Consider the following 12,713-nt stretch of genomic DNA (forward strand, 5'->3'; position numbering starts at 1 on the left):
TGGTGCTTTTAGCAGTTTCACCAGGACATCAACACCAACACCTACCATGGAAGACATAGTTTATGAGCCAGTACTCCATTCTTCCTCAACAGAAACCCTGCCAGAACTACAGTGCAATGTTTGTTCACTACCCAGGGGGAAGAGCACCACCTAGTGAAGCTCCAGCATTATTTCCAAAAACACCTGCAGATTCTTGCTGGCCTCACTCAACCCTGGTATGGCTCATGAACACTCTGCAAGTGACAAAATGATGAAATGCTAAATATTTTCCCTTCAATGCTTCACTTGCCGATTTTCTTTTTCCTTGAACTTACTCCAAGTCTTTTAACACTTCTGAGAGAAACCAAGCATCATAAAATCATCTAGCTCAAGAAACACAGGACTCAAAAAAGCATTTCAGTTCAAAGTCAAAGCGTGAAAAGTAGTTCCTCAATATATTTAAATAAATAAATGGAAGACCAATCAAAGGAACTTAAAAATGCATACATGATCCTGTGTAACATCCTTCCAGTGTAAACTGAAATCTCAGCATCCATGGTTGTCTTTGCAAGTTGGAAAGACAGAACCAATCTAGACTTACAAGTTCATAGCTGTAGGACACCTTATTTTCCATAGCTTAAAATGACAGCTCCTAAACACCAGAATACAGAACTAGAAAGGACTCCAACTCCAACATACTGGAATCAAAGCTATCCCTTAATTTCTAGAGAGCAAAAACAATTAAATAAAAAAAAAAAAATACATAAAACAAAAGAATCCCAGAGACAATACAGCTGGTTATGGCCTTCCTGATCAACTGTGCTCCCGAGTTTCTGTCAAAAAGGTTCATGTGATGACAGCTACAGATCCATCAAATCAGATAAATACAAAAATACAAATGAAATTATAGTAATAGATCATCTGCACACTTTTTATCTGGATATACATCTGAATGAGACACAAACAACAAACATTACCTGAAGGAGAACAACAGTGTATTTAGTATTATCTGAATATGCACTTAAAGATCCAAATTTAATTTTAACATTAGTGGAATTGCTGGTAAAGAGAAAGTAAGATCAGAACTATTTTTGTTCACAATGAATGTAACAAAGTAGTTCAGGTCGCAAGAACAGTTCAGCAATAGAATAATTGCTCAAAAATTGGAAATTCCAGTATTTAAAGAGGACCTACAAGAAAGATGCGAAGAGACCCTACCAAGGAGTGTATTAACTGATCAAAGATTAAATCTTTGAAAGTAAAAAATGTAGATGTAGATTATGTATTAGGAAGAAAAGCATTTCTCCTCTTTCTTAGGACACCAAACAAATGTTTTAGCCTCATGAGCATTAATAATATGGTTCTTCCCTTCTGATGGACACTGTTTGGTACTTTTAACCTCAGGAACCAGAACCTTATTTCTCCCCCCTCCCCCCAGCTTGATTCAGTTAGCACAAGAGACACAATTTGTTACTAAAAAATTACACGAAAAGTTACTAAAAAACTTTACCTCTTAGCAACTTGAATGAGATTTGTGGTTGCTTAGTAACTATGAAAAAAATGGAGACATTTGAAATCTAGTAATACTGTGAGCAGCTGGGTAGAACTCTTGTTCTATATAGCTAAAAGTAGAATTCCTATGATAATAGTACTTTAGTATCTAATTTGTACTTTGATAAATTTAGGGTACTCTGTAGAAAATGAACAGTTAAACTTCACAGAATAGCATCAAGTTTAATTATAGTATAGATTATCTATATTACAGATGACACAGCTTTTATTTTAATAAACTACTCTACCCATAGAGAAATCTCAGTGTGGCCCTCTATGACAGCATTAATTCATACATTAAGTTCTACACTCACTACTAAGAAGGCATCCCGTTTTACAATACTGAGTTTATTCTTCAGACCAAACATTTCTCACCCATATCACCAAATATGCCAACATCATGGTACAGCCATGAGATGTTCCAGATATTGCACTGCATACAGACAAAAGCATGCCACGTGATGAGAATTCTTACCATAAAACACCTCGAGTTTATGTAATTTTGAGGGGGAGATGTTTTGTTTTTATTGAGCTTTGCCATTCTTCTATATTGATACTGATTCTATAATCAAATGCAATGTATGGCTCCCACTGATATCAAGAGCTACGGTGAAACTGTACCTGAGGGCAGAATCTAGTTCACAGATTTATATATTTTACAGTCTGTAATTCAGAGAAGTGTAGGTGTTAAGAAGCCCTAATGTCTTTCTTTTAAAAGGTATTCAGTAAACTGCTTATTCATCCTGAAATAAAAAGTAGTTCAGAAAAAACTATGTTTTTCCACCAGAATTTAGGGCACTTTGAATAACAGCTCTACAAAATACTTTAGTACTGAAAACAGAATCCCAAAGAGCAAGAAAATACTGATTTATTTCTGTTGCAATGCATATACAGGTGGAATGAATTGTATAGACAAATATGTGCAGTTCATTTCAACAGCATGGAAGGAAAGGTACAATACTGTTACCTTATATGTACGAGACACTGAAGACTACTACACTTTTATATGCTCACTAAACCAATCTTCCCATTCATGTTTATGCAATTTTGGTCAATTATGACTCAATCATATTACAAAAGTAGTGTTTGGTTGGTATAATATTCCTTCCAAAAATAATTTCCACGAAGGCTACAAGCTTTTTTTTTTTTTTTTTTTCCTACACCAACAATAAATGGAATAGAAAGAAAATATTTCTTTGGTCCTTGAAGGAAGAAATTTTCACTTCCAGCTAGATGATCCCTGTACATCTGAACTGCACTGAATTTGATATCTCTTTTTCTGTGGAGCAAACCTTCCTCTCTACAACTACACATTATGTTGGCTGAATGGGATTTCCATAAGTCAAAGGAAGAAGAAAAACAAACTGCAGCAGAAATGATGCAGAAGAGCTGACATTTTCAAAATTCTCATTTTACCTGAAATGCAATTCTCAGGAACATCTTCTCACAAAGCCATGCAAGAATCTGAGAAGTATGTCAAGGGTATATTTCTGTCTGGCCAGGATCTATTCAGATCTTGCTTAAGGTTTTTCAAAATGAAATCACCACATCTTTTGTTTGAACACAACATGACAAACCCTTCACCTTCTGATGTGAGCAACACTAAAGATCAACTACACTTCAAATTCCATTTAGAGGTTAGCAAAGACGACCCTAATTAATTAATAGCCCAATAATGGTAAAATACTTGAAAAACAAGCAATGGACTTAAATATTTCCTATGGCAAAGGCAGATGAAACATACATTATGATGTCATTTCTCCAGTTTCTAATTCATCAACAGCAGTATCACAACTTGAAGGAAAAGCTGGTAGTAAAAGTAAGAAAAAGCGCAATGCCCTGTTCACCTCAGAAATAAAGGAGCTTCTCAGAGCTGCAGAGATACATAAACACATTTGCATACACATATGCAAATAAATTGAAAGAAAACCATAGCAGCATCTGAAGAATGAAGCATTCAGAGGTACGCATGTAAGCTCAAAATGGGCCCCAATTGTGGAAGGTTAAATAACCCAAAGATTATAAACCACCCACCACAAAGTACCACATACACTCAACACAAGTTGGTTTAGCCTGTCACTTTTCAAAGAAAAATTGAATGCTCACAATACAGACCAACTCCTTATTTTGGGGAGTTCAACAACAGTCTGAAAGGGAGAAAAAAAAAAAAAAAAAAAATCTTACATATGCTGTCACAAAACCTGTCATACAATTACTTCTGAACTCTCACAATTTAAAAAACATTTTGAGTTCTAATTAAAATATATACATTTGAACTTTTTTCTTATTACCTGAATGTATTTTTGAACAATTTAACAGGCTGCAACATACAGACATTTAAATATTGCAGGTTGCATTTCTCTGCCATGTTTCAGATTGTTTTTTGTTTGGTAGTTTGTTGGGGTTTTTTTTGTTTTTTTGTTTTGTTTTGTTTTGTTTGTTTGGTTTTTTGTGTTTTTTGTTTGTTTGTTTTTTGTTTTTGTTTTTTTATACCAAGCTCTCATCCCTGACAGTTAAGAAGTTTATGTGTTATCCAGTAGAAGACTTTCCTGACTGTTATGATGGCTTTACGAAGGGCCACTATTGCTGTTTCCACTTTTTTTTTTTTTTTTTTTTTTAGACCAGCCTGCTTTCCTGCACAAACTTCCAGCAGTTCTCTCTTCAGATGAAGCTACAGTTCCAAACTCTGGTCCACAGACAGTTCAGCTCACACATTTCCAACTCCTTCCCCCTACTGCTGTAATTCATTAAATAAAGTAACTAATAATGATGGAAAGTATTGGAGACATTCCAGGTAATATTTTGCAAGCTTGGCACTGATGTTTCCCTCTTCTGTAGAAAACTGTATTTTCTATTTCACACACACACAAAATAATAATAATAATAACAACAATAACTTCTAGCTTTTCCGCTGCTTTGTCGTGTTACTGCCATGCCTCAGCTTGTTCACTGGTAGCACAGAGAATAACCATATGCATCTGTTACAAAAGAGATATCTCTGTGCAGAGATATGTTTGAAAACCATATGTTTACACTGTATTTTGTTATACAGCCACTGTTTAATCCCTTCCCCAACATTTTGCCTGAGAAGTTTTATACTATGTTAAACAGACATGTTCTGATGACAACCTCATTCTAAATTTATTTTTTATTTCTTCACAGTTTCATCTGTCATTTCAATTGTAAATGGACTTCACAAACAATTTATTCTCTTTTAGCAGCCTTTACAGATTGATTTGAAGAGCGGTTTGTATGTTTCACCTGTACCAGATGACAACATATAACCATAAAAAAAAAAAAAACCCTGCACTTAGAAAGCACGTTGCAATTCTGAAGAAAACAAAACTCATAACTCCAGAACAAACAATTTCTTACTTCGAATTGCGCATTGCTGTCAATAGCATCGTTTCCATAGTTACAAATGTAGACTGTTTCAAAGGCAAAACGGAAAGAAACTAAAAATGACAATACACAATCAAAACAGGCACATACAGTTTTCAGATAGCACACATGGGATGGAGAAAGGAAGTAGCATGGTAGCACAGAATTCTACTGTCAAATACAAAAACACCGCAGTGCTAGCGATCTGTGCACATCAAGTTCAGAACGGTATGAAGCAGTAAACTTCTCACTGCAAAACCACTTCATACGTTTCTATAACTAGTGAAAGAACAAGGAGAACAGAAAGCAAGAAAAACATCAGCAGGAATCACCAAAGTAAATATATGGAGCACATCTGCAGATCCAGCCACATGCAGACTCAAGTATAAGTATTTTTAATCAAGTTTCCTTGGGTTGCATTTCGGTGATTTTGTATAGTTGTGAGACAGTCAATTCCTTTATAACACTGTTATCACAAATGATGCCAAAGCATATATGCTCTAGCTAGCATTGACAGTAAGCATTCCAGGATGGGATAGAGCATCAGGTGGCACAGCAGGAAGATACAATGGAAAAAATTAGTATGAAGAGAGATGAGACCATAACACAAAATGTAGTCTCACCACATGAAAGGCACTCCACAGAATCTAGTAAATATACTGCCCTTCAGTATCGAGTTCATGCCCCCTACATACCATCTATTTTACTTTAACAGCAACCAACCACTCCAGAACAGCATGACAACATCCCCATGATGTTCACACTGAATAGGGAGGAAAATGCTATTTTTACAATTGGAATTCCTGAGGTCCATAGACGTGGATATATCAAAGTCAACTGTGTACCTAGGAGAATCAGAATGAAACCAAAAGCAGCATCCACACTCTACACTAACTGCAGCAATACCACTACTCTTCTCAGAAGAAACTACATTTTGTGTATATTCATCTATTTTTAATTAAACTACGTTTCACATCCTTTAGTCTGCCCTAGCATTTGCACTTACAACACAGTGGTAGCAAACTCTGCAGTTTTCACTGGAAGCAAGATGCAAGCATAGGTTGCGACAGCATATTCAGAAACACGGTGCATCAGCGCAATTCTTCTCTTATCAAACTGAGTGACAGCACTTAAAAAAATCCCACCTACTACGTCCTTCCTTGATCTCACAGGCTCTAGGGAATACAGTTCTCACAATTTTTTTCTAACAATCTTCAAATGAACACCTGATAAAAGCCACATGAGAGCATCACATTATATGCAGTCAACACTGGAAGTCATCTCTCGTACAAGCAGAAAATAATGGTTACTAGAAATTGGTAACAGTGTTCTAATGCTCTTTTACAACAAGATTTTTAAAGCATCACACCTGGGAAGCTTAGCTTCTAGCAGGAATATCAGAAGACGGTAAACTAAGAAGTACCTGAGATCACAAAGTTAGCATTTTCAGTACAGGGGCACTGGCATATGACCTTCAACAATTGACACAAAAGAACACCTCCGTAGCTTCATTACAATACTGGAAGCATCAACTGTTACTAATTCTAATCAGCTTTGGCAAAAGCTCTTAACATGTGGGGCAGTGAGGAAAGCAGAGAATCCAAGTCTCAATCACAAGAACTCAGACTAGGGCAACCTTACAAAATAAGGCTATCACCCCTCAAATGAAGCTAGTTCAGACAGCAATGTAATAACCATCAACTTCCCAAATTAGAACTCTTAATCCTTTCAGCCTATACTTGACTAAGAAAAGAACAGAAAGATAAACAAAGGTTTAGAAGGACCAGCAGTATGTCTAAAATGAGGTTCTTCAAAATGCAACTTCTACTTATTTAATTATCTGCGGCACACAGAAGATGAAACAGGATAAGTTAAGCTCTGAAACTAGGGAAAACTGCACATTATAAACCTCATTTACATTTGAAGTATTGTCTTTAAGACTCAACTTCCAGCCTTAAATTAGTGTTGCTGAAATCTAAGATTCCTGTATGAGCAAAGAGCAAGCATTCTAATGTCTTATGTCTTTTAAGTGCCGACTGAAATGGACTCTGTTGGAGGGGAAGTAAAAGCAGGAGTTTTAAATTTTTCATGTTGGCCTCAGGCTACTGGCAGAAAAAAAAATCGGGACTTTTTCCAAGGTATGTCAGTATTAATGATGTGTCACATGTCATTACTTTATAATTAGGCTGATAGCCAAATAGAATAATGCAACTGACATTCTATTAAAATAAAAAGTATTCCCCAAGGCATAAAAGCACTGATGTACAAGCATCTTAAGAGTCAGGATAAAAATGATATATGGAGCTATTTATGTTTGTTACTACCCTTTCTATCAGAGTCAAATAAGCATTCAGAATTAGACATGCACAGAATATTTAATTCAAAAATTCAGCATAAAATATATTTCATTTCTGAAAGCAGAATGCAATGAAACTCTTCTTTCTCTGAGAATACAGGCAACTATAATACGTTGTCTACACTTAATATTCTATCCTGCATTTCAACAACCTGTGTTTCTTCAATCTCCCAGATGAGTAACTAATCACAAACCAAAGACAAACTAAAAACATTTAAAAAAAAATAAAAATCAGTAACAAAAAAAATGAGCCTACATGTCAATACTTTTCTATGTACTTAAAGTGCAATAATAACTCTATAACAATTCAAAGCTTTAAATACTTAATTTTCAAACACCAAAATGTCATTCCGTAAAGAGCGGATTTTACATTTTCTATAAAATACTCCTGACAGAATGAGGATTTAGGAAATCCAAGTCTGAAACTACACGTAGCTTAGGTTGTATTTAGTTCAGATAGCGTCTGGGAGTTAAACTAAAAGAATAACCAAAACTACTAAGTCATGTTTTATAGCCAAAGGCATTGTCTTTATTTATCATGGTCAAATTTCAGTTCTTCATTATCACAAGAGAGGTATCTCACCTAGTCCTTGCAGACACACGTCACAAAACTTGTGCTAATCCCTGTGTTGACACTGTATAATCTACAGCAAGAAAATATTCCAGCATTTGTGTATTTCAGTAGTGTTATTTTCCTTCTGAAGCCAGCCAACAGCACTTATTTTTTTCTTTTCTAACAACTATTAATACTTTTTCAGTTGGCCAAAGGAAAAAAAAAAAAAAAAGAGTTCTTCATGAAGCCAGCAAATCTAGTTCCTTGTTCACTCTGCACAACAATTTCATTTCCAACACTATGACAGACGTATTGTGTTTTCTAATGTATTACAAGGAATCCCATGATTTAGCTGTTGCTATTAAAGAATGATATTCGGAGATTATATATTCTCAATTGAAATGACTTCTACCTATCTTTCTCTTATGCTCTAGACAGAACTTATAAAACATTCACCTACACCAATATCTTATTACAGAAAAAGGTAGGTAATTTTTGAAAAGGTTATCTATTATTTTGTTGCCTATTTCTTGATTTCTCCCAAAGGAAGGACTACTTACTTTATACTCTTTGTACGCTAACCATCTTACTATGTTTTACATATGATTTACTATGCCAAAAAAAAAAATATATATATAACATATGTTGAAGTGTATAAAAATAAATATGGCAGATAATATCGTAGAAGGTCAGTATTCGTGAAAGTTTAACACTCAGTACACCACTTGCACTTTACCATCAAGAGAAGAACCACTGCTATACTGGAGATGATACAAATTGATACCATCCCCATGCCTTTGATTTACTGAAAAGGTATTTGACACTGAGTGACTACATGAGGCCTTAGGTCCTATTTCCACTCCTCATTTTCAAGTTTTCTCTGAATCACCAACATTTTGGTCATCCGCCTCAGAACTTTCCTTTTAATCTGGAGGCTGCTCAGGGGCAGTGTTAAATTGTGGCATAAGGTCAGACTAAATATAATGGATGATAAGCTCAGCCCGCTACTCAGACATACACACCACTGGAAAAGACAAAAAAAGACAAACTGTTTCTCTGTCCGTCTGTCCGTTCCCCCCCCCCTCCCCCCCCCCCCCCCATCTACTAAATAGGCACTTTTTCAGCATAGAAGTACATGTCAAATATGAAAAGATACTCTTCAAAAACATCAGAAGCCTATAAAGGACAATAAGTTTCGCTATATTGCTTTATATCTGCACAGCATGTTTTTTACATATAAATTCATGCACATTATTTCATATTGAAACACACTTGTCAAGTTAGTGATGAGGTACACTGTATTTTTTCCAGCTGTCTATTCTTACACGCATGTATAACTAAGATTAAGTTCATAAATCTCATTTGTGTAAAAGCATAATTTTCCAAAATGGCAAATCATGGATAATACCATTGAAACTCACTGAAATCAGCAACATATTTGAAAATAATAATGAAAAAATAGAGTATGTAACAGTCTTCATTTTGAAACTATTTTATAATTTCTGAGGAAAAAACATCACAGATACGGTGATACCTCAGTTCACCTCAAAAATTTATCTGAATATGTATCAGATATTTTGTATTACAGTTAAATTGCAAAAAGAAAAGTTGAGGGCTCTAAGAAAAAAAGTATTGATTTTTCCACCTGACAGAAACAACCACAAACAAGTTAGAAAGCACTGCATTCTAGGAATAAACAAGTAGCTGTGTAATTACATATTTCAATTTGCAAGAACAGCTATTCCTCTGCATTATGAAAATGTGTCACTCTCCCAGTGAATAAAAAAATCATGATAATAAACACAATTGTCAAGTTTAAAATAAAGAAAAGTAATAATGTATCAACCCATCACAAAATCCCCAAGCACCTACTTTAACAAAAATGAAAGTGTAGAAGCTATATAAATCACACTGTTGGAGCTCAGGATCTGAAAATTTGTGTATTGATGGCATTAGAATAACTACATTAGAAATGCTTTCCAGAGAGAATCCCCAGAGTGTATGTTTGTGTTGTCATGTTGTGTTTTGTTTCAATTTTTCTGGTTTTATGTTCTGGTGACTGCAGATAAGTATAATACATGCATTCATTTTACTACTAGATTTTGAGAGTGAACACTTGAACCCACAACATTTTCCAGACTCTGACACATCACCACCATCACATGCCATATGTTTCAATGCATAAAATGAAGTAAATACATGAAGATTTCAAATTCTAAATGGTTTCTGAACACGATGCAAAGTTGAGGCACATATAATTTGCTGTTCAAAACAAGAAATCTAGTCACTTCATAAAAAAGAGTCGCTGCAGTTCCTGAGATATAGATCTAGTTCTCACAAGCCATTTGATCTGCCTTAGGTAGCATAAATGTCAGCAGCCAAAACATTCCAAATTCATATCAGGTGACTGCATCCTGAAATCACACTGCTCCATTCATGGCAAAGCAGAGCAGTAGCTTCTCTTCGGGAAGGTGGAGAGAAACAGTAAAAACAATGGTCTCACTTTCTAAGCTAAAGAGTCCAGGACGTCACCATTTCCTGAAGCACCTTCTTCAGATTTCATAAAACAAAGCTTACCTTTCTGTACACCAGCATGTTTGGGGATTCATCAGCCACCCCATTGCTGCTTTGCCCATAATTATTTCCTTGTGCCATGTCCCACAGATTTGATCCGCTTTTGGTGCGCTGTAAAAGGTACAAGTGGTCTCAGTAAGACACTTCCTCAGGTCTCCTTCCCTCCTTGATGATTAATGGATGTGACTTTATACCAAGATGTTATTAGATTCAGTGTATGCTCTAAACTTTGCTACAGATATTTACATTGAAGCTAATTCAGCATTTATTGTCACTACTCTCTTTTGCCTGTAAATAATGAATGTAACATGTTAATCTAATTCAGACATTAATGAATTGTTGCTCCAAATAGCTCCCTGACATCTCACTAACCACCACATCATGAGGAGCCTCGCCCCACGTATTCCCTCCTGATATGCACTTCCAACCAGGGATGCTCAGCACCCTCCTGACCAGAGTTTTGGGGGGGGGGGGGGGGGGGGGGGGGGGGGGAGGACTGACAGGGCCCAAGACTTTGTGTTCAGGTCTGCCTTAATCTCACGGCTCGAACAAAAGCAACTTCCACAACCCTCAAACACACGGTAAGAAGAACAGCCTCCTTAAAAACTTCTCTTGGCACCAAACAAAAACACGACAACGCGCTCCCGCTTGCTTTCAGCTACTTTCATCGGAGTTCACCGCAAAGCCTCGTCTGAGCCGCCAGCCCCGGCTCCTCCCGCCCTCCCCAGCCTCCCCCCTCCCCCCCCCCCCCACGCTCACCCGGGAGCCGCACTGAGCGCTCAGCTCCTGCTGTAGCTCCGGCTTTGCACGCAGGTGTAAGAATGTGCTCCATCTACAGACGGCACCGGAGGCTGCGGAGAGCGGGGCGCACTAAGCTCTGCCCCAAGCATCTCCTCCCGGAGCCCCCCCGAACCCTTCCCCAGACCTCCCGATGGGGGCTGAGCCGCATCTCGCCCTCGGCACGCCCCGCCCGGCGCCTGCCCCGCCGTGCCCGCACCTCCCAGCGGCAAAGGGCCGGGGGAGCCCTGCGGGCAGCGCGGCGCGGCGCTTTCAGCACCGCGGACAGCGGCAGCGGCGCCTGAGAGGTCTCGGCACGGCCGCGGGGAGGGCGCGGAGCTCGGTTACCTCCCGGGCCAAGGTCAGTGCGGGGTGGCCGCGGCTCCTCGGCTCCTCCTGCCGCTGCTCCTGGCGCGCCCGGCGCTGGGGGTGTCAGCCGGCGGCGGGCGGAGGGACGCGGCGATCGCTCATCACACACACGCGCGCACGCACACACGCTGCGGCTGCGGCTCTCCCCGCTCTGGCGGAGCGGCGGCAGCTCAGCGCCCGCCCCGCAATGGAGCGGCCGTCACGTGGGGAACGGGCACGTCAAAGGTGCTGCTGTGCTGCGCTGCCGCCGCCGCTCCGCCACGCAGCGGCCCAACACCGAAACCCGCGGCCAAGAAACTACAGCTGTCTGCGGATCTGGCGATAGACCCCGTAAATGAGATCGGACGGCCCGAGGGCTGGGCAGGAAGACAAATGCGGGCTAGCGAAGGAAAAGAGGAGTCGGGGTTGAAAGACTAAGGGGAAGCAGATGTCACCTGTCTCCTTCTTACACATTTCCCGACAGTAACAGGGATCTATCTGCCCGTTCCTCTGCCTGGGCGCTTCCGTATTTTTTCCAGGATGAACTGGGGAGAGCTCGTGTCCTGTCGGCACTGCAGACCTCTGAGCAGCAGGGGAGCAGAGAGCGAGTCTGTTCCAGCCAGCAGGAAGGAGTTCCGAGGACACCTCAGGACACCATCAAGGCTGCTTTGCTGTATGCAGGCAACTGCCTGATTTGCAAAGGCATAGAGCTGACCACGGTAAAAATAAAAAATAAGGTCTCTTAAGTCATGCTTTTTCATCACATAGATTAGAATGCTTTCATTTTCCAAAAGCATTGAAATGCCTTGCACTCAACACCCACAAGAACAGGACAAGAACACCTAACTGGCTAGATTTGGGATATCTCTGTTTGAAGGTGTCCTTTCTGAAAACATAAGCTCTTATTGCAAGGATGATCTTGGGGAAAAAAAAAAAAAAAAAAGTCACATTGTGTTTGCACTTCACCTTGTGGATTGCACACTGCTAGAAGTGCACAAGTCAAGCACAGAGATTTCAACTACTGCATCATTCCATTTTTTCTACCTTTCTCCCATCTCAAAGAGATTCAACGTTAATGACATCCTGCTAGAAGTTCTAGCCTAGGAGAACAGTAGAACCTACTGTTAGCTAGTAACTCCTCTTCCAAACTTTGCAAATATCTTGAAGTCCTTTCAAAAGTGAACGTGACAAGCT

The 12,713-nt window shown here is 38.9% G+C and overlaps 1 protein-coding gene across 3 annotated transcripts in view; it reads right to left on the reverse strand.

The window, feature by feature from the left end:
• RGS7 (regulator of G protein signaling 7) overlaps nt 1-12,713 on the reverse strand; it is a 254,108-nt gene that overhangs the window by 219,764 nt on the left and 21,631 nt on the right. The window contains exons 1-3 of one of the 3 annotated variants that reach the window (XM_048937766.1): nt 11,520-11,723; nt 11,154-11,245; nt 10,398-10,505 (exon numbers count right to left, since the gene is read on the reverse strand). In XM_048937766.1, coding sequence (XP_048793723.1) covers nt 10,398-10,475 — 78 coding nt within the window. In that variant the 5' untranslated portion in view covers nt 10,476-10,505; nt 11,154-11,245; nt 11,520-11,723. Of the gene's footprint in view, nt 1-10,397; nt 10,506-11,153; nt 11,246-11,519; nt 11,724-12,713 lie in introns of those variants that run through there. The other 2 variants (XM_048937765.1, XM_048937767.1) reach the window with 2 other exon arrangements.

This window comes from Lagopus muta, chromosome 2, assembly GCF_023343835.1.
Source record: "Lagopus muta isolate bLagMut1 chromosome 2, bLagMut1 primary, whole genome shotgun sequence".
Lineage (NCBI taxonomy): Eukaryota > Metazoa > Chordata > Aves > Galliformes > Phasianidae > Lagopus > Lagopus muta.